The sequence below is a fragment of the Phasianus colchicus genome, chromosome 21 (assembly GCF_987193195.1).
Source record: "Phasianus colchicus chromosome 21, bPhaCol1.hap1.1, whole genome shotgun sequence".
Lineage (NCBI taxonomy): Eukaryota > Metazoa > Chordata > Aves > Galliformes > Phasianidae > Phasianus > Phasianus colchicus.
Genome location: NC_143456.1, coordinates 5,721,321 through 5,747,788, shown reverse-complemented (window position 1 = coordinate 5,747,788; position 26,468 = coordinate 5,721,321). Strand labels below are relative to the sequence as shown.

Below are 26,468 nucleotides of genomic sequence, written 5' to 3'. Positions count from 1 at the left end.
GGAGACAGTGAGAGATTCTATAGCTGGAATTCTCTGTATTATGACCCAATATTACTTAGTACTTCACTCTCATAAATCAGATGGACAATCCTGGGAAACAGAGGTATCTAACATGGTAAGAGAGCTCCCATGCCTTTTTCTAAGAGCTAACCCAGAGGTCCTGGTCAAATTCTATCAGAAAGAAGATGGAAATAGGAAAAATTTCATCTCAGAAAGAGAGGTGCTGCAGTGGCACAGCTGCACAGGGAGGTGGTGGGGTCACCATCCTTGGAGGTGTTCAAAACTGCAGAGATGTGGCACTGAGGGCCGTGGGCATGGTGGAGCAGGGTGGGCTTGGGGATCTGAGAGGTCTTTTCTAACCCCAGTGATTCAGTGATTCTATGATTTCCAGACACTCAGCTCTTTACAGTAAACAGAGTATTTTCTCCTTGCCTGAATACAGAAAATAATTAGGATAGCTTGCCCACTACATAAATTAGAACCATACTTTATGAAATGAGCTGCAAGAAGCTGGACAGCAATGCACTGACCTGGCAACTTTTGTTCCACAAAGAAAAGCACTTACAAGCTAAGTTACAATACTCATGACAAAGCTTCCAAGTTCCAGCCTTCCCTATCAGGGGTTAGGGACACTGAGATCTGAGCTGCTGATATCCTGAATGGGAGGATAATGATTTGTAGAGAGGGGTCACTGAAAAGTCAACAAAACAGCTGGCTGAGTCCGCTTTCTACTCAACTGTGCTTTGTCAAGGATAAACCCCTTGCATTGTAGCACTGTCACAAAAAGAAATGCAAGTTGAGAGCAATCAGATCAGCAAAAGCCCCTCCGCCAAGGATGAAATCCTTAAGAGAACCAACAGCTGAGAAAAATGCAGTCAGTGTATATACAGCACAAACTAATCCCTCACAGCAGTCATGTAGGAGAAACTGAGTCTTTGTTTTTTGCTTTAAAAAGCAGATGACTGATTAAAGCTATTCAGGCAAGTAGCCCTCTGATTCCATTTGGTTTGGCATTGATTACTTACAACAGGCTTCACTTACACTCCAAAGAGGTGTCTGACAGCATTAAACATCATTAGCACTATGAATAGGCATTCACACCAAAGAGAAACACTACTCCTGAGTCTTCTTGTAACTGTGATGGAAATCGTGGATTTCCTAGGCAGGTCTTCCCATAATAAGGGACTGTATGTTCAGCTTTACAAAAGACTGCAGGGATAGGGGGGAATGCTGGATTGACACATTTCAGTAATAGAAACATGTAACTCCAAAGTCCTAGAGAGCACTAATAATAGCTGACAAGTAGCACAAAGATGGATGATGTATATCTTAGTTTGCTAAACACTAATTAGCACAACCCTGAGGTTGGATGTGGGGTTCACAGACTTAGGAGGCATTTAGCTTCAGAAGACCAGGCTTCCCAAACACCTATAACAAGCATCTATTACCTCCCTGTAACACAGCCATTTTCTCCACCTCTTCAGAATTAATGTGTTTTTGTTTTTTATTAATGAAGAAAGATCATAAAAATAAGAACGTTGATAATAAACTGAGATTTTGTTTCGGGTTTATTTTTGGTTCGTTTCTCTTCATTCTCTTATCTTGTTCAAAACCCACTTACAACTTCTAATTTCTTCCTCAGAACATTTCATGAATTCTATTTAGTGCTTGGACAATGCAAAACCACACTAAAAACAAAGCACTGACAAAGTAAATGACAAAGTACTGAAAAATACATTTGTGAACACAGCCATACTCAAGGGAATCCTCATGCCTGCAGGTGTTAATGAGTGAGGGGAAAAATGTCTGGATGAATACTGAAACGAGAGAAAACACTTAAAATACCTTAATCAAAACCAGACAGACTGTCATACTGTGTATGTGAGAACCTCCTAACATCCCTATTCATTTATACTTTTGCTTAAGGATGCATCTCTACTTACTTGGTCAGCTTATGGCCCTTCATTGCAATGAGGAACTCTTTGACAGTCTCAGGACTCTGGTATCTGCATGGTGTTTTTGAGATGTATTTCAGCGTCTGCAAGGAATAGCAAGAAAGTATGCATTAGTCCCCAGTTCTTTTCTTCCCATGCTGGCTATGAAATCAGGCATTATTGAAGAACACTCAAAAAAAAAAAATATCATACTGTCATTTCAGCTTTTGAAGGTTCTTTTTCTAATTACTTTTTTTTAAGAAGTGGAAAGCTATCACAGATCTCACACTTCCTTCTTCAGTAAGACTCTACTGATACTTCTCAATGGAGTAAGAAACAGGCAACACAGAGCTTCAACCTCATGTAATGAAAATTACATTAATACTTATCCAGGAAACCTCAGTGAATTCATTCACAGATATGACCTAGAGAGCTCATTATACTTCAGGTTACAATTACAGCTTTGATGACTCCCCCTGTGGCTTTGGATGCTCATCTCCCTGTTCTGCCCAGAGCCCAAGGTGCCAACTGAAGGCTACAGACAAAGAGTGATCTTTAGAAAGCATCTGCTTTCTTGATTTGGATTAAATAATCTCAGTTGATGCTCAGACTGTGATACAGCTGTGCTGAACACCATCACTCAGACTTATTTGTCATTTTAAAATCAACAGATTCAAAGCCAGCTGAAAAAGGTACAGGTGTATGTGTTCATTGCTTTGTTGTAGCTTGTAACACTTGAGAAAAGCAGAGTACTGTTCATCTTTAAAACCATACTTAACTCCTGCCAAGTTTTAATGAATTCCATGCCAGGAATGCTCCCACTGCTCATCCATAAAAAGGCACTGCAGTTGCACAATGCTAGCAATGCCTCTCCATTCTACAGCTGTTTTCTTTTTTTCATACATGTTCTTGGCAGTGCTTTCTAAAAGCTGATAGAAGCAGGTTAGATGGGTTGTGAACATCTGGCAAGGTTAGTGCAGTATCAGCAATGTTCATCTGCCTTGAGACCATTTCTCTCTGCTCCATTTTTAATGTAAAACTTACCAACCTCAACTAACTGCTGCAACATGTTACATCTGCTTTCCTTTGTTTAAAGCAACACAACACCTAGCAGACAGATCACACCTTATGGAACTGGAACTGAGCAGATCAAAAAGCAATACTGGTAATATGACTCTTCAAGAGAAATAAATCAAATTCAATTTCCTGGCTGTCTGTGCATGGGAAATAGCCCAAAATGAAGAGTTGGGAATAATGAGAAACAAAAGAAAGGTCCAGGAAATCCTCACATTGTCTGCACTGTGTGCGTCAGCAACTGAAGGATTTGAAAGAGCATTGGCAAAGTCTGCTTTGAATTAAGAAAAAAAAAATCTTCAGCTGCTGATCCTGTGCAGCTGTACACAAAGCCTACAAGTACCCATCCAACCCAGCCAGCTAACTGGAGCAAGGCGACGAGACACATTAATTAGGATACCATATGCACAAATTAGCTGTAATAATAATAAAGGATCTGTAATTCTGTATGTTATGCTCTGACGTTTCTTCTGTACTCGTAACTATTCTCAGAAAATCTCTGAACTGAATACTTACATTTAACAGTCTGAAACCAAGTAAGCTGAATGAGTTTACACAGCAGAAACCAAGGCAGTGGGAAAAAAAGATTTACAAGACCATTGTGTCAAATAGGAAGATATACAAATGTATTTCCAGCATACTTCCATTAAAATTTGTTATTTTACAAGCCTGGGTAAATAAAAACAGGCTTCAACAGCACAGTTGTTCATTCTACTTAAGAAGTTGATCAAAAAGGTTCACTGGACTGCTGAGAAACACATTTAAAAGCACAATGAAAGGTCAGACAATGATTCTACCTGCAAGTCTTGTCTGCCCTTTTCATACAAAATGGACTTCTTATTTATCAGTAAAGACAGCTGACATCATATTTCACTCAATACAATTATTTAAAGGAGCAGTTTCTTTTCCAGCTTTGTCTTTTTCCACACCTTCAATTGAAGTGCCTGATGTGCATCAAAACACAGCTCCTAGTTTAACAAGCTGTGTCTGTTTACTTCAATACCAATGGTGCAAGCACAGAACTCAGCAAGGCATACCCAGCATGAACAAAAGCAGTAAGATGACACATCTGCTTCTCTTTCAGAAAAAAAAAGTACCCAGGGTTTATACTTCAAGCTTCACCCCCTGGATAAAAAATGAGCATCCTATTGGTATTTAACACATAGCAGCAAAGTAATTAAAACTTTAAGCTGCATGCCGACACAAATAATTAAAATGAAAAAATATGTACTCACAGGGTGTTTCTGAGCTGTTTGAAAGAGGTAGAGGAAGAGACTGTTAGTCTCCATGAAGATTTAAATTAGCTTTTTGGTAAGCCACTATTCCGTTGAATCTGAGGCTTAGGAATTACAGCTCTGTACCTATCCAAACAAAGGCAGAACTAATAGAAAAACAAAGCCTAGGCCAAATCTTCTTCACATGAGTAGTTTCACCACTCAGTGGGATTACTCATGCAAGCAAGGAAATCTGCTTCCAACCAGCTGCCCATCACAGTGCTGCTCATGCAGTCCTCAGATACGGACACAAGAGGTCATATTGCTGGGAATGTGCCACTTCTGTGTATTTAAAACGTTAACATCTGCATTATACAGTTTTAATGGCTCTTTCTAGCAATAGGTTAAACATCTGCTACCAATCTGGCATCCAACTGCTGTGGATATCTGTACAAGTAATTCTGTGATTCCAATTGTCTGTGCCTTGGCCTTTTAATAAAATCTATTTTAGTTGGAAATTATTAGTTTAATTCTGTTTATAAGAAAACACCCAGTGCAATCTGTGCCTCAGCTCTGAAACCATGCTTAGGTGGCATCATCAATTAATCACACAATAGCAAGTTCCTGGCCTGGATCTTAAAAGGATATAATATGTGCAATCTCTAAAACAAACAAGCAAACAAACACTAAAAGAAGAACAGAACAAAAAACCCCCACCGTTTTTGTTTATTCTTTTTGTAAAGAATTTTAATCAGAGCCAAAGTCTGTGATCTGCAGCAGTCAGCAAGCACATCCCAGCTAAAGAAAACTTCCAGATCTCTGAAAATGAGCTTTCTTACAGCAGGACAGGCAGTGCTGTTATCTGGGCAGATGGGAAGCTGGAGCTTCCAGAGAAAGGAGAAGCCTGGTGATGCATATTTGGTGCCTGCAGTTTCCAAACTCCTGCCTGGCAGCACTGGACAGTCTCAGCCCAGAATTACCTGGGTCAGACTTATGTCTCTGCTTCATTATTTGTTCCCACTGAAAGGTGGAACAAGTGCACGGAGAGCACAAAGTTACTGAGCAGTCAGAGTGGATCCAGTAGAATCCAACACCCAACAACAGATCTAAATGCAGCCAGAACTGACCCTAGAAATATTCAAGTTATGATCACATCACAACACATCTGAGTTTATAAATCACATTGACAGAAGTGTCTCCACATGGAACCAGCTGCAAGGCTCTGCACTTATAATGCAGTCAGCCCACAATCTGAATAAACTGACCAGAGATTACAAAAGTTGACAAAAAAAAAAAAGAGGGTAAATGTGAAGCAAAATGACCTAACAATTTGAATCAATACAGCTTGTGGTATTTTACAGAGGGGATTTACAGTGTCACCCACCTCATACATGATTGTGTTCAGATTCTGCTGACCAGAGCTCTGCTTGCTTTTTCCACTCTCCTTGCGCTGCTGCTTAAGATCAGTGAGTAGCTGGAACACCTGGGAAAAAGCAAACAAAAAAGCTTGCAGTCATTTGAGAGCATTTTACCTAAACATAATACATCAGGAAAACAACCAACCCAAAATCCTAGCTAGAAAAATTTAAAAAAGGATTGCTTCTTTGCTGACTGTGCCAGCAGGTAAAATGAAAAAACATTCTGGCAACAGAAAGGTGAATAAAGAGATTCATAAAAGCAAGAGCAAAAGGATTTCTAGCACTTAGTAAGTGTTATTCAAGAGTCCTAGGAGAGAAATCAGGAGGAGAAACCTATTGTTTATCTTATCCCATGTCCTGAACAGAGTGGGGTACATACACTGCTGTACGTACACCACTGTGATGGCACACAGCTCCTATTTAAATACAAGTGAGATGCTCAAAGAAAATTCCCTTAGATGTAATAGCAACACCTTCATGTTAATGATGCAGTGAGTGAGATCTAGAAGATAAGCCTGAATGCAAGGAAAACATTTTGATTTTTGCAACTATCACATCTGCTGCAACACCACAACTTCTTTACGTGTCACAGTCAGATGAGCAGCAAAGTACTGAGAAAGCCTCACAATTACTGCTTGATTCCCATATGAAACCACATCTGGTTGAAATTTCTTCAGATGTTTTCCCCCTGCTTTACAGATTATTCAAAGCCAATACCCTCAGCACAGTAACACATCACTTCTTACTGCTGCTTCTTGGTAACTGGCTTAATTCAAGTTCCACTGAAATTATAAACTTAAGGAAGAATGCAAACATTTCTAGATGGTGAGAAACACCAACACAGCAGCTAGGAGCCCTGCATTTACTTTGTGTGGTGTCTTCTATGAAAAAGGAACACAGTGTCCATTAAGCACAAGCAGTCAATCCTTGAAAGCCAAGCTGAAACCATGCACTGAGTAGCTATCTGAAGACAATATGACTGCTGACAATGAGACATCAAAAAACAACCCCAAGCTCACAAAAGAAATTCAGGCATAGAACATTAAATGCATCAGTCTTGAACACTTCCTTTCAAACACCACTTTCTGAGTAAAATATTACCTTGATAAAGAGAACGTTAGCTATGCCATCAAAGAAAAGAGGAGCAAACAGAAAGAGGTCCATAGTTTTAAGGGAATCAGTAACTTGAAGAGCAGTAAAAAGCCATGCCCAGTGTAGCTGCAGGCACTGCAAATCCCTTCCTGCAAAGGGCTGAAAGCTGCACGCATGACAGCTGTGCTTTGAAAGCTGAATAAGCACTCATCAGTAACTTCATTTTCCCCACTTCCTTCTGCTCTTTTTCAACATATGTGGTACATTTACCAACATCAAGACAAAGCTGAACAGAATTTTGTCCAAAGAACACAAAGAATTGATTCTGCAGTTCTCCCTGCTCCACACCATCCCTTTGGGACACCCACAGATTTCACAAAATGGGGCCAATGCCACAACTGAGCCCCAGTAATACCAAAGTCCCAATGTCCAAAGAAGGAAGCAGAGGTGATTTTGCAATAAATAACCTCCGAAATACTTGCTATCTTCTGTACTGCAATAGTACACTTATTTTGAGCAGATACTTAGTGCCAGCGTGGCTAATATCTATTTCTTTGTAAGACAGCTCTTCCCAAGAGCCTCATTAAAGCTCTTCTAACAGCCACCAGACAGTTGTTTTGCTGTACACACACAGCTCGAGAGAAAACATGTTAAGATTTACTTCAGAATAGGATAAAACAGCTGTGCAACTTTCAGCCTCAGCATTAAAACAATATGAAGAAAACATACGGTTTACTAAAACCATTCAAAAGCTACCTTCATAAACAATGCACTGAGAGCTTTCTGTCACCTGGCTGAAGTTAAACCAGTAAGAACACCAAATTTCACAGTCACAGAGCACTCTGAGTCAGAAGGGAGCTATATAAGGATCAAATTCCCTCTAATTTCTTTCTACCTCACTTAAAAAAAAAAAAAAAAAAAAAAAGCATCTTTACTCTGGAGATAGGAGAGTGATTAGGAACTTACCTACACTAGAAAATAAGACTCTCCAGATTTCCTTTTTCCTTAACAACAAATAAAATAGGAGGACAAAACAATAATCACAGACAGACTTCAAAAAGAAGTGTACAGGCGACTGAGCACAGCACCACAGCGCTGGTTCAGCATCAGGATGGAGGCAGACGTACCTCAAAGTTACTCAGCAGTGCAGCATTCGCATCTTTTCTAAAAGAAAAGAAAAAAGAATACAATTATTTACGGTCCAAATGAAACCGTCTGCAATTTTTCTTTGCAGAATCACAGGCTCTAGAAGAACAGACACTATTTTTGTATTTCTTCACAAAATCATTCAGAAACTTACCTGTGAGGAATCTACAATTACCAATCTGCTGCCACTTCAGGAAAATCATTATTTTTCCACAGCAAATCATTCCATAAACATCCATCATATTTGATACACTCTGTCCCACGAGCCATAACACACTTCCATTTCACACTCCTTTTACTCAGACAAACTCACCCAAATTCACCCTAATCTCCTCTCCTACATAGAAAGGCCTCCAGTTTTATTTGACAGGAAAAGTCATTAGGATTGCACAGGCTAGTTACTGATTAGTGAAGAACAAGGAAAAAGAAAATACAATTACTATTCCTATGCAATGTACGTGTGAGTCTAGCTATGCCACTCAATTCACACGCAACACGATGAGCTCTAAAAACAAATGAACAACCACTCAAAAACTTATCAAAGTTCCCTCTTTATTCATTAACTCAATCTTTATGTGACTGCTCCTTCGTTAGCAGCACGAGGCTGAGTGCCCTGTTTCCCACCTGTTTCCTTATTAATCCCGTCCCAATGAAGAAACACTTGCTATCCACCACAGGTAGGCTGACTGCATTCTCATCAAGTTAAATGTGTTTTTTTTAAATTTAACTATATTACTACTGCATATTGTAATCTTATATTCGTAAATTAAAAAAAAAAGGGGATGGAAAAGCCTGACGCAGAACACCATACATTCCCCTCACAATACATTGTGCTGAGCAGTCAGCAGCCACCACAACAGCAAGTTTCCATACAAAAGGAAAGAAAAAAAAAAAAAAAAAAAAAAGGCTTTTCTCAGGTCTGTGCGTATAACAACAACAAAAAAGGTGCAATGTATTGTTAAGCACCAGCCGTGGTCTGAATAGAACCGTCCCGTTCATCGCTTTCCAACGCGTTAAATGCATCCACAAACTTCCACAGGTTCTATCATTGTTTTTAAATGAAAAGGACCTCCTGAAATACGCTGAGATGAACTCCAACTTCCATTTCGCTGACTCGACTCAAACTTCAGCCAGTGAGCTCACGCAGCTGCCATTCACGTTTGACAAACCCTATAGCTTCTGTTGTGAGGTAAATGCGAGTCTTCAGAAGCTTTGCATCCAGGCTATGCTACACAAATCCCTATGGATCAAAGACGTTTTGTTGGAAATCATAACGCTGCTGGGGCATTGCACTGCCTGACAAAAGTGAGAGGATCTATAGAGTAAATGCGTTACTGGGAAAACGGGTCCCTGGGAAACCTATCAGAAATTAAATTATTTAAGACAACCGCTTTCTTTTTTTTAATTTATTTATTTTAAAACAGCGTCGTGCTTATTTTTCTTCTTACAATGGATAGAAAACGAGCCAGCCTACATCTTAAGCCTTCAGCACCGCCTGCTGTGCTGAAGTACAGAGCTGGGAAGCAAGCCTTGCTTCAAAACCGATACAGAACTCACCTTTATGCCATTCAGGCTTACCAGCCCCAGACAAAGCCTTAAAAAGGAACGCACCAAAAGAATCAATCATCTTTCTTAGGACAGAAGGGCCTCCTGGGCCTCAGCACAGGACAAACACCATCAACCCCACAGCGATGCCAAGATAAAAAGGCGCTCGGCTCAGACCCGCACGGACACACCTGCACGCACCACACAGAACTGCACGCACAATAAAGAACCCCACGCACCACAAAGAACCGCACACACCATACAGAACCCCGCACAGGGAGCAGCGCGGCCCCCCAGCCCGCCCCGCTCCTTACACCTCCATCTTGTCCGCCGCCCCGCGCAGCCGCGCGATGAGGACGCCGCCTCGCGAGGGGCGGCACCTGGCGAAGCACAGCCGGACGGGAGCGCGCGGTGAGGCTGAAGGAGGTTCGGGTGAGGAGGGAGGAAGCGGAAAGCGAAGAGGAACGACCGAAAAAAAGAAAAAAAAAAAAAAGAAAAAACCCAAACCAAATAAAAAGAAACGTTTTCGCAAGCCAAAAAAAAAAAGCAATTGCATTGGCCGGGAATCGAACCCGGGCCTCCCGCGTGGCAGGCGAGAATTCTACCACTGAACCACCAATGCTTGCGCTGAATGCTGCTTCCCCCTCTACCCCTCTATGCTGACTGCTGTCCGTATCCCTTATGCTCTCATACCCACCTTGGATGGCAAATAGGCTTTCGACATTTTCACGCAGCAATAAAAGACCTCTCAGGCATTCACAAACCTTTCAAATAGATGCACCTCTGGATGATACGGAGGATGAGAATATACCATAAAAACACAATCATAGAATATCCCGAGTTGGAAGGGAACCACAACGACCACCAGGTCCAAATCCTGGCTCAGCGCAGCACCACTCAAAAATAACAGAATGTGGACCCTTTGTATGTTGAAAGGAAAGGCAGATTTCACTTGCAGAACAATAACTACTGCAGACAGAAAACTTGGTATGAAAAATGTTATTTGGAGTGGAAAATAGCATTGCTGTAGTCCTTCCAAATCAATATCAAGCATTTGCAAACAGAAAAGTAAAGCCTTATAGCTGTATATGTGCACTGCTGTAGATGTGTAGTCCTGCTATGGTCTGACTTTTGTGTGTTGCTGTGTGGAGACTGGAGTTGGATCCAGTGATCCTTATGGGTCCCTTCCAACTCGGGATGTTCTCTGATTCTATGAGTCCCATACATCTGCTTGTTCAGGGCAGGGCTGTAAGAGCAATAGAGGGAAGAGGAAGGCTTGGACATCTTGTGCCCACCATCTGTTATAGCAGCACACAAAATCCACTAGCTAATATTCTCTCTGGAGTCAAGCCAGGAGAAAATCTACTCTCAATTTGGGTCTTTGCTTCTCCTTGAGGTGTTGCAAATTGTTGGCCAGTTCTGAATGATTTGAGAAAACAGAAGCACTTCAGGACTCATCTGAAGTGCTCAGCCATAAACAGCTCTTGGGTATTCAGGTACAGTCATGGTCAGATACCTAAGTTCTGGGAAAGTTTAAAAGCCTACCATAAGGCTTTTCCAGCCCTTTTCATTTGCAGGTCCCTAAAAAAGTTTCATTAGATACGTGGATCCATCCACATATAAGTTGTAGTACAGATGGAAATTATTTTATACCCCAGAATCACTTTCCATGGAGTCCTTAGGAAAAAAGAGCCAGGTGAAGAGTCTTTAGCCTGCAGATTGAAAGCTGTTGTCTGACCCGGTGGATAGGCTGCAAGGGATGCTGGTCTTTTTCATGTCAGGATTAAGTGACCTTGCAAGTTGGCAAATGCTCTGCAGCTTCTTTGCCATGTTTCTAATCTTGCCCATGAAACTGCCTGTACACCATCTCCCAGCTAGACTAAAAGGAAGAAAAGAACTGAAAAGCTTTCATTTGAGAATATTATTTCCAGACCTTACCAAATTTCCAGAGTTGTGTTCCAGAATCCTACAAATCCTTACCTCTTGTCACTCTCTGTAGATACGGGTTCAAAATCTTCAGCATATTAATTGTATTTCTCCTTTGTCAGATTTCTCCCCCAACACCAATTTATCATCTTTCTGTTCAGTGTTTCTCCAAAAGTTTTGTTCCAGACCTTTTTTACACAATGACAACGCCCAATCCCAGCAGCTAGAAAGAATGAGCACAACACAAATGCCTCTCTCAGTGGCCCTCAACCTTTTTCTTTCCAAAAGAAATATTCTTCCTACATTCTTCTTAGCAGAGACATGCAGCCTGCTAGGGCTGAAGTACAAAAACGACCAGCTACAGGTCCACTGACATCATGCCAGGGGAATCTCTAAGAGAGAACTCATTACCATTACATACAACTTTGCAGAAGAGATGGAGTGATTAGCTCATTGAACTTTGTTTTTAATTGCTGCACGTTAGATGTTAGACAGTTATGCTACACCATCCATAGGGAATGCAGACATAGGTTTTTCTAAATGTGCTTAGCATGTCAACATTTTAAGCATTGGCTTGTGATTGTTACCACTAAGGCTTGGTAGAGAGGGGCCTCGGTATTAACTATTGAAAGCAGGGGGCCTAGCAATTGCTATTGAAAGCAGATCTGCAGGGTATTTGTATTCTTTGTCATGAAAGATGTTTACTGTATTCAGCATTTCGTTGATCACCCTATAGTGTCTTTTTTTCTTTTACATTCAAAATTCATTAAACAAGGTTGTTGTTTTTTTTTTTTTATATAACAAAAAATGTCAGCACTGCTTCACACCAGTCTAGCTGACGGTGCGTTTGACCAGCACTTTCAGCCCACAGCGCTTTTTTTTTTCTTTTTCTAAACCAAAATGTCACTTAAAAAAGAATGTTTTTAAAGAAGATGTGTTGTAGCTCTTTGTCACCCCAGTCTCAGTTATGAAAACCGTTATGAACAAAGGATTTCTATGCACCACAAAAGCACATTAGAGCTGCACTCCACAAGTATTGCGCTCTTCCAGCAAAACAGAAATAAACACTGTAAATAGTAAGGGTGTGAATGTGATTGCTAAAGCAAGTACAAATAAAATTCAAATCTTAGAGGACATTAAAATATAGTTAATTAAACTTCTTTGTGCCGCAAAATGGGCGATTTCCTCTTACTACTTCATTGTATGTCAGCTGGGAATAGTAATATATGAGTGACGTGCCATTCTCTGTGCCAAATGGCAAACTAGTGGACAACAAAACACCCTTCCATGAGAACCTCCTCAGGATTTAACTGGGGAATGGGGATCTGGGAGGCTATTCTTTTATTAAGAAAATAAAGGACTGAAAGAAGAAAACAGATAGCAGTGAGACATCAATAGCAGCACAAAAAAAGAAGATGATAATGATGAGGATACATTTCAGTGTTTGTTAGAAGAGACCTATTCTGCAATTCTATTTCACTATTTTTTCCCTCAAAAAAAAAAAAACCTCCCCAGCCCTAAGTGTCTTTAAGACATCCTATTTGTTCAGTGTTCAGTTTCACATTAAGGATTTCTGACTGGCTTTACAGCTTCACTTCCATTTCTATTACAGCAATATTACTCTGTATTCTACGTTGACCACTGCATAGAAGAGATCGGTGTGAAGTGTTTCATCTAAAAGCAGGAAAAGAGAGAATTAATATCCTTCTAGATACAACGTGGGGCAGTGTTTTGTACTTATAAACTAATCCTTGTGAAGTTGCTCAGTGCAAAGTGATACCGCTGATGGATCGCACGTGGAATCACTTGTCCTTGCCATGTATAATTCCAGGCATGGATTAATAAAAATAGGATCATCTGATAACAAACACAGAAGGCTTCGTGATCACAAAACTAGATTTGTGGTCAAGGCACGGATTATGAAAACAGCAGAAATTCAGCTAAGTTGTTCCCATTGATTAATACCCGGCTGCATGTGGGTTGCAGATTTTTGTCTCACAGCATCCATTAGAACAATTTATTTCAGCACCACAAATATAACACATGAATGTGTTACTGATCTCTCATCTCACTTGGGCACCTGGGATCACTACTTTTCCCCTTTTTCCCTCTGGGCACATCCTGCTGGATATCTTTAGGCAGAAAAACATATAGTCCTCACTTGGGCTGTGTGCTAAACTATACTCACAAATATGAGACAGATTCTCTCTGTACTGGGTGCACTCAGGTTATAAACTGAATGCTCATGATTCTCCCAAAACAACAGCAATTTCCTGTCAAAGCCTGGAGTAAAGACAAGGACACTTGTAAAGGGTGAAAGAGACAAGAAAAGTAGTAAAAATGATGGATTTCAAAGCAAGAAGGATGTGATCACAAAGCAAGCAATTAAGCAGTTTCCTAGCGTAGATGTCCTGGAGTAAATGGAAAAAGGAGACAAGTTGAAGAACTGAGAGAAAGAAGAAAAAGGACAGGACAGGCAGCAAAAGGGAAGGAAGAAGTGGGGATGAGAAAATTAGAATATGTTTCATGAGCTTTGCCAAAGGTCTGTGCCATGCAGATGGAAGCATGTTACACTGTAGTAGCACACAGTAAGGCAAACCAGCAAGTGCTCTTTCAGAGCAGAAAAGTGCTGTGTCTAATGAGAAACTGGTGCTGGGAAGCAGCTTTGTGAGCAGCTGTTCCCAACGCTCCCATTTTTTAAATCAATTCTTTAAAACCATGATATTTAGAGACTGATGGAGTTAAGACATGGGCTATTTGCCACAGCTGCAGACCAGTGACTGCTGTGGCACTGCACAAAACTTACAACCCACAGCCTCAGGTTCACAGGACCTTCTCAAGATTGACCCAGTGCAATTGGTGACAGCAGAAACCCTGAAAGCTGAAGTGTCCTTTGACGTGGGGTGAAAAGGCTCATCTGCACGGGAACTGGAGACAAAATAGCTCCCAGCTGTTTCATTCTTCTGTGTTGCTGGCAATGTAGATGGAGTGTGGATGATCTGCCCAACATCCCAAGTACATTCATATCAATGTAGAGGGGGATGCCAGAGTGAAAGGACTCCTTCAATACAAGGATACTCCCTGACAAGGAGATGATCTGCCAGTGGAACCACACAGCAGAAGCTCTCCCACCACAGGTGGGAGAACTCTTACACCAATATCTTTACAAACAAGAAACATGAGGGCATCTCTGCCAGCTCTCTTCTTCACAGCCACCCTACCCACTGGGAAACCTCTCCCTGACCTTTTCCTGATTGAGCAGGGGCCGGACACAGGACAGGGGTGGGCAGCATGAGGGGGGCCAGGGAGGAGGGGAGCAGAGCTGGGCTGGACAAGGGGATACCCCGCCCCAATGGGGCGTGACGAGCTGCCAGCCCAGGCTCCGAGGCACGTAAAAGCGGGGCAGTGAGACCGGAGAGCACGGAGCAACCAGCCAGGGCTGAGCTGCAGAGACGGTGAGCAGAGCTGTGCGGGCAGCTGGGGAGGCTCTGTGCTGCTGTGGGGCTGGGGCAGAGCTGAGCTGAGCCAAAGAGAGCTGAACTGAACCTCGCCTTGCTGTTCTGCAGGTTGCACCAGGTGCCAGGATTGCTGCAAACACGAGCAAAACGTCGTCCGAAATGGCAACCGAGGTGAGGCCGAACTTTGCTTTTCCTATGGGGTGCTCTAGGGGTGCTGATAGCTGACTGATAGCTCCACAGGGCATCTGGCCGTGTTCACAGGGGTGCTTCAGGGTGCCTGATTTCTTTTCCCAGGATTTTGAATGGAAAGGGAACAGCAAACATATTTGCTGCAACATACTTATATACTGCAATAATATGCTTCTTTACTACTTATCTACTGCCATATACTAAGATATATTCCAATACCTCTTCACCATCCAAGCGCTTAGCTCCCAACACTGGCCTTCAGCACTCCATCCATTCACTGAAGCGGGCTGCGCTCCCAGCGAGGGGCTGCAAAACCTTGCTTTCACAACTCGATTCCTCCGCCGCAGCTCCTGTTGACAAACTGCTGTAAAGAGAAAAGTTAGTAGACTTGACATTTCGTGCCTACAGTTTTCCTCCTCTCCACCGGCTGCCTGGGAAGGGGCTCCCGGAGCCGCCCGCTGTCCATGGTACCGGCAGCCCCGCAGTGCTGCTGTAGCTTCTCGGAGTTTGAGGATTTGCGAGCTTGCTGCTGTTTCTCTTTTTTTTTTCTTACTCAACATTTATAATACTGAATGGTCTGCACGTTAGCCATTTTGGTGTTAGCTTCAAACACTTTGTAATTAGGAGTGTTTTACGAGTGTGGCTACTTTTGGCCCATAGCTCTTGGTCAACTGAGTATTTTCTTACATTCTCGCCACCTTCTACTTTGGTGTTTCAAGAGGCTATGAGGGAGTTGATAACCTGTAACTACCTTGAAGATAGATCCATACAGCCCTTGTGCTATATGCACTAACATTTGTTTTCAAGACAAAATCTCTCCAGAGTCCTGCAGGGGTAAAATATCTTGGACTCCTGAGCCAGACTGGACAGCTCAAGGCTAAATACCTGCAAAAATAACATTTACTCCAACTCTTCAACTTTTTTTTTTTCAAAGCTCTTGAAGTCCAGAAGCCTTTCTGATCAGTGCTACAGCACTGCAAAGGAAGATGCTGGAGCACGCCCACAGTTTTATTTGAATATGGCACTGAGAGATTTTTAGGAGAATATACCAATAATACATTTAAATATGTCCTTTAATTTCATTACTCTCAGGGGGATAAACTTTTGGGAGGAAGATTTGTTGGAAGCACAGATCCCATCATGGAGATTCTCAGCTCTTCTATATCCACTGAGCAGAGACTGTCTGAAGTTGATATCCAGGCAAGCATGGCTTATGCCAAAGCCTTGGAGAAGGCTAGCATCCTAACCAAAACTGAGCTGGAGAAGATCCTGAGTGGCCTGGAAAAGGTATTTATTTCCTTCATAAATTGTCATGCATGCTCAGTACAATTCCCATAATAGTATTTGATGAATAGCTTATCTGACAGCATCTGTTGTCACCTCCCTGAGTTGATGCTATAAAAACCATCCTTCTGTATCCCCCTATCCTATTTCTTAGCACTAGGCATGTGGAAAAGTGCATTCCTGAAAGGGAATGCTGTCTGAAACCAGGGAGAACTGGAGAAGCCCGTGTGTATTGCATTTGGTACTCCAGCAGATAATCTGTAAAGGAGATAAATGCTTAGAATCCTTCTAGCTAAAGCAAAAATCCCTAATGAGCAAAGTGTGAATACTTCTTGTGGAAACCTGGTGCCTCGGTGAGGTGTGCTCAGCATGACCTGCCCTCCCTTCCTCATCACACTGAACATTCCTGAGGAATTGTTTCAGTATGAATTAGGAATATTCTTTTTCCAGTGGCACTTGGGATCCCTTTGTGTCTGGCTGCCTGAGCTAGTAGAAGGCAATGCACAGTATTGTATAGGGGTGAAGAAGAGTCAGCCACTAGGCACTTTTTTTGAAATATTCATTGTTGTTGCTCACCTACCATGGACAATGGGCAGTCTATACAATGTTTGTATAGGAAAATCTTTACGGACAATGCTAAAGCAATGACTGCCACTTCAGCTCACTTTCTCACTGTGATGCTCAAGTCCTGCTATAGCCAGGATTGCAGGATCAGCAAGGATCAAAAGATGACTCTCCACCAAGATCAATAGAGAATATAGGGATAGAGCAAGCAGCCAGCCTTGGCCTGAAAGAACAGGAATGCTGGAGCTCCTATGAGAATGCTTTCCACCCAGCTGGTTGCCCCCAGGCTTCTGCCACCCAACTGGAAATTGGGTGGCAGAAGTTGGTATTTCCTGGGGACAACTTACAAGTCCCCCGCTCAGGGAAACAGTATGAGCTGACTTGTGTTTCTGTTAACATTTATAGATCTCTGAGGAATCATCCAAGGGAATCCTTGTAATGACCCAAAGTGATGAGGATATCCAGACTGCCATTGAACGCAGACTGAAGGTTTGGTTCCTTTAATTCCTCTCATTCCTCTCTCTAGCTAGTGCTGCCTGACATTAAGCACATGTGCCTCAGTCCCCAACATGGTGAAATTTCTCAATGCCCTGTGATACTGACATACTAGGTGCACAGCTTGCAGAGTCCAGGACCCCTTTTGTGTGGAAGAGAGGCTGTACTAGCCTAGAATCCAAACTTCTACTTCCCCAGAAGAGAATCCTAGACCTGAACCCCTTGCTGATTTGGAGGATGTCTGCTCTTGCAAATAAGCTCTTGCCCAGAATAGAGACACTGACAGAAGTTATTCTCTTGTCCTCAGGAGCTGATTGGGGATATAGCTGGAAAGCTGCAGACTGGAAGAAGCAGGAATGAACAGGTATATATGAAACTATTTGTTTTTCCCATTGTGCTCCTCCCCTCCTCAATTCAGGAAACCTCTGACCAGAGCTGCCTTTGGCTCCCATCCTATAGAATAAGATATAGTGACATTATAACATCAATATGACCAAGGACACATCTGATAAATGGAAAATTAATCTTCCCAACATAAAGAACAAGGAGGGAGTTATTTTACAATGACAGTGTCAGGCTACCATATAAGTCACATACTTTTTTTCTGACTATGGCCAATCTTATCCAGGTTGTGACTGACCTGAAGCTGCTCCTGAAGAGTTCCATCTCTGTCATCTCCACTCACCTGCTGCAGCTCATCAAGACCCTGGTGGAGCGCGCTGCTATGTAAGTCCTTTCCCATGTCCATGGTCTCAGCCTTCTTGGGACAGGAGACTCTAGACTTGCTCTTTGACTGGTAACAATCATGGCAACAGCAAAGTCTTCTGCAGAAGATGTTATAGTCAGGCACTGTGTAATAGCACAGGGAATAGCTACTCTTTCTCCACAGCCCACGTCAGAGAGACATTCCTCTTTCCTCATTGTATCCTAGGGATATAGGGAGAGGAATGCAAAGACCATGTACAGTACAACACAGGCTAAAGATATTCTCCTCATTACCTTGCCAGAAAACCCAAGAGTGTACCTTCCACTGCTCTCTATACTGACAGCTGTCTTTCTCTTCTGTCATATGCAGAGAAATTGATGTTATCATGCCTGGCTATACCCACCTGCAGAAAGCTCTGCCCATCAGATGGAGCCAGTTCCTGCTCAGGTAACCACCTTTCACACTGGACTCTGGGAAGGGAAGCTTTCTCCATTCTTGGAGCCCTGCACAGATGGAGCCTAGAAGTGCATCGTTCTCTGATGGGGCAGTGGGGGGAGACACAGCAGAACTAACCCTAAAAGCTGCCACAGGAAAGCTCCATGTCCAGTGCCTCTTGGCTCTGACCAGCCAGAAATGCAAATGCTGAGTGCACTGTGAAGGCCAACTCTCAGCATGCCCCATCTTTGGCCAGTATTACTTCTTGGCTCATGCAACATTTTTTAGCTTCATCTGCTTTCTCTCTCATGTCCCCTCCTAGCCACGCTGTTGCACTGACCCGTGATTCTGAGCGCCTGGGTGAGGTGAAGAAAAGGATCACTGTCTTGCCTCTGGGAAGGTAATGTCTACTTTCTGTGTAATCCCTGGGTATCACTTTGTTATCTAATGTCTTGAGGGATATCTTCTCCACTTAACAAAGATCAATTTTGATTGGGGTTTGCAAGATAATATATGTGACTTCTGTTTCCTTCTTCTTGGCAGTGGTGTCCTGGCAGGCAACCCACTGGAAATTGACAGAGAGCTTCTGCGTAGCGGTAAATGTCTACTGTTGAGTAGCATGGGTCTACTTGATGTATCTGGGAGGGAGGGAAGAAAAAACAAGTGGTTTCCCAAGGCATCGTCACGCACTATAATCTTGGACCAAGTGTCAAGGATTCATATGCTTTTTTAATGCAAAAAGAGGGCTATGTCTGTGAGGTGGTAGCTCCCATGCAGTGTTACACTTCAGCATTGGTTGCTGTTGGGACTACTCAAGGACTCAGTCACCTGTAGGCTGGGAGAGTCTGATAATGTCAAGCCCTGGTCACGATAAATCTGACCTCTTCTATCTGTCATTTTCCTTACAGAACTGGACATGACTTCCATCACCTTGAACAGCATAGATGCCATCAGTGAGAGAGACTTTGTGGGTAAGTACAACTCTATCCTTCTTCCCTCCCCCATGTTAGAAGCAGACACCGGGCACCTTCCCAGTTAACATCATTTAACAAGGGAGCTGAAATCCCACACTGGGAAGTAACCAAACAGGAAATCTTTGCACATGTCTAAGCTCCAGTCAGGGCTCCCTGGTTTGTCAAACACAAACGCCCTTTTCACCTCCTGCTTTTCTGCCTTTTCTGCAGTGGAATTAATCTCTGTTGCCACCCTGCTGATGATCCACCTTAGCAAGCTGGCCGAAGATCTCATCATCTTCAGCACCACTGAGTTTGGCTTTGTGACCCTCTCTGATGCCTACAGGTAGGGGCCTGGTCACTGACAGTCCATCCCCAAGACTCTCCTTGTCCCTGATTTCTGTTTCTGGCAACTCAATCACATCTCCATTCACTCCTCCCCAGCTACTGCTGGCAGAAATATGCTGTAAGAGAACAGGCACAGAGAACTTCCTTCTCTGCTGGGAATTCCTGCCAAAGCCCTTCCCAGAACAGCCCGTGTTTGCAATACTAACAGACTTCCTGTCTCTCAATGCAGCACGGCCACTGCCCTGCCTCTCTGAGGGCACAGAAAAACAAGTCCTGCCTGCTCATGCCTTCTGTGCAACTGGGCCTTGAAGAGAAGCTTCTGTTTTGTCTCCTCTGAGAGGCAGCACTGGGTGGTAGCTCCAGACAGGACGGCAAAACCAAAGACTCTGCTTTGGGAAACATGAGAAACTCTGTGCACTCACTTCACTGCTTTCCTATACTGAGACAGGTGTCCAGACAAGGGGGGCTACAAATCACTTTTGCAGGGCTGGGCCAGCATGCTGCATGTCTTAGTCTGCATCTGCACAGACTGGGGTCTTGCTCACCATTATACTCCCAACATTTTTCTTCCAGCACTGGCAGCAGCCTGTTGCCTCAGAAGAAGAACCCTGATAGCCTGGAACTGATCCGCAGCAAAGCTGGTCGTGTGTTTGGACGGGTGAGCCTGTTAAAGAAAGAAGAGGGGCAGGGAAACTGCTCATATTGGGGCTGAAGAAGCTTCCTTCTTCATGCTTCTGTATAAAAATTGAAATTATGCTGGGCATAGGCTGTGAATCTCTGCTGGGGCAATGTGCTTGTCTTCCTGTAACTAACTGCCATACCTGTTTCTCTCTGCAGTTGGCTGCTATTCTCATGGTTCTGAAAGGAATTCCAAGCACCTTCAGCAAGGATCTGCAGGTAAAGCAGATGTTAGCTTCCACTCCAGTTCTTTGTGTCAAGTGTTGTCTCCTGCTGTAGAGAAGTCTCTTGCACTATATTTCTTGCACAAGTACAGCTGGTGTGCAAGATGATAAAACTGAGGCTGCGTCAGTTCATCTAATAGTAATTTCCATCCATGCTCTCACACAGGAGGATAAGGAAGCTGTCCTTGATGTTGTGGACACTCTGACTGCTGTGCTCCAAGTTGCCACTGGAGTGATTTCTACCCTCCAGGTAAGGCTTCAGCTTCTCATTATTGAATGAGATATTCATTCAATATCTCATTCTCATATTGAATGTGGTTGGAGGTCACATTTTAAGTGTAATACAGATACAAGAGCTCTAGTCTGCTCCTAACATGAAGACTTGCTCACTCTTACTGCTTGGTAGTGCCCCACCACAGGCAGCTCAGATACACTTGGGCAGAAGGTCATTGGAGAGCCTGGTCCCTCCTTGATGAAGTCCCCTCACTGAGACCACTAAATGTGTCCCCAAAGAGCAGCAGATGATAACTTCTTGCTCTGCACCTCTTCTCTGCAGATCAACAAGGAGAACATGGAGAAGGCTCTGACCCCTGAGTTGCTGTCTACTGATCTGGCTCTCTACTTGGTTCGTAAAGGAGTAAGTATCAGAGGAAGGCTTGGAGCTCTGACTTCTTTAGATTCAGAATACTGCTCAGTGAGGGCCTGAGATGAGGCCTTCTGTTCTGTCCCCAGGTGATGGTCAGTGTGGGTCAACAAACACGAGAGCTGGAAACACATTCTTTACATGTATCCCAAGTAGTGGAACTGCTGCCGGGTGGACTTGATAGTAATTTACAGGTGGAATTTTACGTCCTAATGCCTCCCCTCTTCACACCCCAGAAAACAAGGATTTGGATTTCATTTCTCTAATTAAAATCAAACCAACCAAAATGAGAGCACATCTACTCTTGCCCAAGACTGCGCTTCATTTGCCTGGTTACTTGATTGTGCTCTTTGCTTCTCATTGCAGATGCCCATCAGACAAGCCCAAACTGCTTCTGGGAAGGCCGTCCACCTTGCTGAGACTAAAGGCATCACCATCAATAATCTCACCCTGGAGGACCTGAAGAGCATCAGGTTTGTACCACATTACCATAGATACCCTCAAAAGACAGGTGTCAGCCTGGCTTTCTTATGGTCCCCTTCTGCACATACCCTGGGCTTGACAGAACTGCAAAATTCTTCCTGGTCTATATATATACCATTGCTGTTACTGCCAAGCTTGTATCAGCTGAAGGGGCACAATATCACTAGCACTGAACTTATGCAGGGCATGGGCCACAGGTACTGGGAGGAAATGGAGAAATTCATGCCTTGACCTGGAGGCACAGGCGCTGTAGAGGAGTTTGGCTTCAGACTTCCTTCCTCCCTCTGCCCTTGCAGCTGTGTCTTTGGTATGTCAGGAACTGCTCCTGACAGGCACTAGAAGTGCAGAAGCAGAGCTTCATGATGCTTTTCCCCTTGGAAAAGGCTCAGCCTCTACTTCCTTATTTTCTCCACAGGCAGTATAAAGCCATCAAGCAGTGCCCATCATTCCCCACTGATACCTCTTCTCTTTGCCTCCCCAGCCCTCTGTTTGCCAGCGATGTCTCCCAGGTCTTCAGCGTTGTCAACAGCGTGGAGCAGTACACTGCTGTGGGTGGTACTGCCAAGAGCAGCGTGACTGCCCAGATCGAGCAGCTGAGAGAGCTGCTGAAGAAGCAGAAGGAGCAAGCTTAGAGTGTGGGGACATATCCCGTGGCTGCAGCGTTGTGCTTATCACACTAATCCAGAGTTAATAAACACTGTGGTGTATTGTAGTTCACTGAAACTTCTGTGTTGCGTATTGCTTTCAAGGGACAAAATTGGGCTTCCTCAGCCCTTCTGGGGCTGGTCACTGGTGTGAATGAACTCTCTCCTTCCTGGCAAAGGAAAGGTATGAGGGGAGAAACTCTACTGGGCAAGGAGGGCAACAGGAGGGTGTGTCTACATCAGGAGACCTGCAAATGATGGGAGCAGTTGGACACAGCACAAGGCTGGACACAGCTGTGCCACAGCAAGCTATACAACATGCTGAGGAAAGATCGGGGTGTGCGTAGGGAAAGACACATGGTACTATATCTGTAACACATGCCACATGTCCAGCCCCCATTGAATTCCAGCTAGGACTATCTTTCCCAGCCAGTCAGGCTGTCTGCCTTCTGGCAGGGAAAAATTTCCTCATCAGCTGGCAGTGGAACATGCTTAGTCTTAAGCAGAACGTGGTCAGCAGGACAATCCACAGCTCCTCCTCATTCATCATTAAACCACCTTCTGCTCTGGTTTACTCCAAAAAACAGGAGTTGCATTGTTTCCAGGAAAACTCTTTTTTCTGTGTGACCCAGTACAAGCTAGCTGGGGGCAGAGTACTTGAAAATAAGCTGGCATTGCTGGCTAACCCTTAGTAATAATCTACCATCTTCCCTTCTGCCCTTGCAAATGTAAAATCAGAACACAGGCAAGAAAAAGCATTATATTAGGAATGCAAGTGCACCACTTTGGTGTCTTTTTTTATGGGGAAAATATTTGATTCAATAAGCATTTGTAACATTCCCCTGCATTAGTGTTCTGCAGTGATTTCTGCACAGAATGACTGCATGGAATGACTTCAATGAAAGGCAAAGGAAAAACTATTTCTATAGAGAAGACAGGGAAGATTTCATTAAACACTAACTTGGTACTGACAATACAATAGTGCTAATTGTCATGGAAAATTTCTCTTTTGTCAAAACATTTTAAAGCTGGTGGTTTGCTCAGCACCCTGCCCTCCACGCTGATACAGCAACACATTATTGACTCAGAGTACTGCAAGGCTCTGCAACACACGTAGGTAAAGGCAGGAACACAAGCATTGCCTCACCATGTTTTGGTTAAGGACTGTAGCACAGACAGTGCAAAGTACTGTGAACTAAACCTCCTGCCATTAATGATGTACTACAGAAGACAATAAGTGCTTTCAATCTACCTTTACAGCATTAGTTCTTGAAATACATAGAAGCACCAGCAATACAAACTTCCCTTTCTTCAACGCTTCATATCACCCTCACTCTCCCCTTACTTTTAGCCTTAAACATGATTTATTCTGCTGCCATGTAAAGAACACCACATTTAAATTACTGCTCCATAAACCACCTTTGTATTTGCTCTGTTACTTTATGTTCCAAAACAGAAACAGAGCTTGTGCCTGAGTCTCTAGATAGGTTAGCTGTGGAAGGGAAATCACTTCTGCTTACTTAACTGAGGGGAAAGGTGCAATAGAGGGAGAGGTGACACCAATACCCAACACTAACAAAGCCAGAGCAAAAGATCTCTCTCCATTTCTTTCTCATATTTCTTTCCTTCTCTCCCATAATCTTTCTCAATTCGTGCTACTCCCCTCTTTTTCTTTGTTTGTATCTCCTAGCCCTGCTCAGTACCTTAAGAGGTCTCAGCCAAACAGATTTCCTCTTGCTCCTAGCAGCAAGTGCCTAGCATTACTCCTTATAGCTGGTACCAAATGACATGGGGCCCTGCCAAATTGAAAGCAAAGCAGAGATTTTAGCAGATTGTCACATCACAGTCTCCTACGTAGATGAGTAGTTCATAATCATTGCTACTTCCCACCAATCCACCGTTTTCTTAAAATTATGGAATAACATTGATGGGGAGGAGACTCTGAAGGTCTCTGAAGCTCCACAGACATTACAGGAAACTGACCCAGAACACCTTCACACTTCCACTGTCACTCTATTATGACACATTGTGATCTGAGTGCTTAAAGCCCTGCCTCTCATCCTCAGAAGTTCTGCACAAACATAAGGATCAGTGCCTTGGACAGTAGTTGGGGGGGACTTGGACTTAAATCCCTGCTCTGTCACAGACAACAGGAAGTCATTTAAGCCAAGAATTCAATAGCTATCAATTTAGATAGGCATTCTGATATGTAGTCTTTTAATAAACTACTAAAAGACTCAGCAGATGGTTCAGTAATTCTGATCTGACATCCAACCAGATAAAAAGCCTATACAGAGGCTCTTAAACATTACAAAAAGTAAAGAAATATTCACTTAGTCTCCTCAAGGAAAATATCTCTAGCCTGCTTTCATGCTCTGGAAAAGTCCCACTGAATATTTTGTCTCCTAAACACATTACTATGCATGGTCATTCTGCCCTCTAGTTCTCAATTAGAAAAGCAGAGCTGCTAACACTTCTCCACTGTCACAAAAGAGTAGTGAGACCAGATGGATTTGTATAACAGCAACGTCCCCTGCAGGCACCAGGGATGAATATGAGACAGCAATACCCAAATGTATCCATCTAACCTTCACCAGCAGCAACACAAACCAAACTTCATTGTGATTCCTCAGTCATTTCTATGCCTCACATTCCAGAATAAGTGTACAAAAGTACAAAGAAGTGGAAAAAATTACATAGAGGCCTAGAAGTAGAACAGAAATTGGAACTTTCACTGTTATATTTAACCACGCCACTGTTTAAATACAGGTAATATTTAGAAACCAAATTACACAAACAATGTATATCATACATATATAGGATGCTTAATGGTATAAAAACTCAAATTGTAGACACAGGGAAACTCAGGAAATGCCATAGAGATCCCATTTTCCTTTCTCTAGCCCTGTGGGTGTCAGGAGCAGCTGCGTGCCCTCTAACCCTCCTGACTGCAGTGTGTTGAGCATCCTCCTCCAACCCTTGTGGACTTCGAGCAACTTCTCTGCAGTGAGAGGTTAAGCATAGAGGTACATTCTTTGTATATGTTATGCATGTTCCATATAACCAATATGGAACCTGTATCACAAACACCAGGAGGTAAATTAAAGCCTCTCCCTGTATATAATCGTATATAATCCATTCTAGATGCAAAGATGGTGCTTACTGTTTTGACAGCTTTCCAACAACCTTCAGTCAAAACCCAGAATAAGGACAAAGACACTCAAGAAAGACCATCAAGACAAGAGTAGCATCAAGTATGGAGGGCTTCAGAAGAGGAAGGAAACTGGTGAAAAACTTTCAAACAGCTTTTTCCAGTGCAGACAGTGTGATGCTGTGTGTGTCTGCAGGCCTGCTAGTCTTAGAGGGAAAAATCATCGCACCAGGAAAAAAAAAAAAAAAGATCACAAGCGGAAATGTTTGAGAAGCAACAAATTCAGAGTTGGTTATAAATCCAGACAGAATGTGAACTTTGTTCTGGGCTGATACTGAAGGCAGTGCTCTGGAAACCCAGCGACAAAATATATCTGCTCATTCAGGCTGGGTAGCCAGAGGCAGACAAGTCTGATGCTAAACTGTGTCATTGCCTGAGCCGCTTTGCTACAGAAACCAACATACCCTAATCATACAATCCCACTGGGCCTCAGGCTTCATCTTCAACTCAGAAAGGAGAGGATGAGTAGAAGGAGTGAGGAATGACAGAAAAGATGGCTAGATTACATCTCTTCCTACCTAAATCACCCTACAGTCTTGTGACAACAGGGATGATGAAAGGCAAGAAAAACCCGAAAGGGACAAGAAAATTAGGTTGCACTTCGTGTACTCTCTCAAATACTTCTGGCATTGTACAGATAGAAAAAATATGTGGTAGCAGCACACTTCCAAATGCCAAGCAGAAACGAGCCAGTTCTGCGGGGTCCTACAAGGGAGGGGGAAGTGGAGTGGGGCCGGTTGAAGGGACACCCCGCCCTGCCGGGGCGGGACGAGCTGCCAGCAAGGCTCCGAGGCGTGTAAAAGC

General features: G+C 43.2%; 3 protein-coding genes, 1 long non-coding RNA gene and 1 other non-coding gene across 11 annotated transcripts in view; 2 read left to right on the top strand and 3 right to left on the bottom strand.

The window, feature by feature from the left end:
- Positions 1–18,218, bottom strand: part of CRCP (CGRP receptor component) — a 43,110-nt gene extending 24,892 nt beyond the window's left edge. The window contains exons 1-5 of one of the 5 annotated variants that reach the window (XM_031591762.2): positions 18,025–18,218; positions 15,216–15,360; positions 7,860–7,896; positions 5,607–5,705; positions 1,944–2,038 (exon numbers count right to left, since the gene is read on the bottom strand). In XM_031591762.2, coding sequence (XP_031447622.2) covers positions 1,944–2,038; positions 5,607–5,705; positions 7,860–7,896; positions 15,216–15,226 — 242 coding nt within the window. In that variant the 5' untranslated portion in view covers positions 15,227–15,360; positions 18,025–18,218. Of the gene's footprint in view, positions 1–1,943; positions 2,039–5,606; positions 5,706–7,859; positions 7,897–8,032; positions 8,187–9,737; positions 9,894–15,215; positions 15,361–18,024 lie in introns of those variants that run through there. The other 4 variants (XM_090122682.1, XM_090122683.1, XM_031591760.2 and 1 more) reach the window with 4 other exon arrangements.
- TRNAG-GCC (transfer RNA glycine (anticodon GCC)) lies at positions 9,975–10,045 on the bottom strand. Its single transcript has one exon. It is a non-coding gene; the product is annotated as a tRNA-Gly (tRNA).
- LOC116227864 (delta-1 crystallin) lies at positions 14,723–24,659 on the top strand. Of its 2 annotated transcripts, XM_090122669.1 has the most exons (18): positions 14,723–14,804; positions 14,916–14,978; positions 16,089–16,283; positions 17,250–17,333; positions 17,647–17,703; positions 17,968–18,065; positions 18,415–18,492; positions 18,803–18,880; positions 19,024–19,076; positions 19,389–19,451; positions 19,665–19,779; positions 20,355–20,439; positions 20,619–20,678; positions 20,850–20,933; positions 21,240–21,320; positions 21,416–21,520; positions 21,693–21,799; positions 22,291–24,659. In XM_090122669.1, the coding sequence occupies exons 2-18, from the start codon at positions 14,967–14,969 to the stop codon at positions 22,439–22,441; spliced, it is 1,506 nt and encodes a 501-aa protein (XP_089978795.1). In that variant the 5' UTR covers positions 14,723–14,804; positions 14,916–14,966; the 3' UTR covers positions 22,442–24,659. The 2 variants fall into 2 exon arrangements, with proteins under 2 accessions (XP_089978795.1, XP_089978796.1); XM_090122670.1 differs by lacking the exon at positions 21,416–21,520.
- The window catches only part of LOC116228115 (uncharacterized), a 16,675-nt gene continuing 10,538 nt past the window's right edge, over positions 20,332–26,468 (bottom strand). Inside the window, exons 7-8 of one of the 2 annotated variants that reach the window (XR_016459269.1) lie at positions 20,603–20,672; positions 20,334–20,445 (exon numbers count right to left, since the gene is read on the bottom strand). This is a non-coding gene — a long non-coding RNA (uncharacterized LOC116228115). Of the gene's footprint in view, positions 20,446–20,602; positions 20,673–26,468 lie in introns of both variants that reach the window. The other variant, XR_004166704.2, reaches the window with a different exon arrangement.
- Positions 26,419–26,468, top strand: part of LOC116228110 (argininosuccinate lyase) — a 9,083-nt gene continuing 9,033 nt past the window's right edge. Inside the window, exon 1 of the mRNA XM_090122671.1 lies at positions 26,419–26,457. The gene's annotated coding sequence lies outside the window, so the exon portion shown is untranslated. The remainder of the gene's footprint in view (positions 26,458–26,468) is intronic.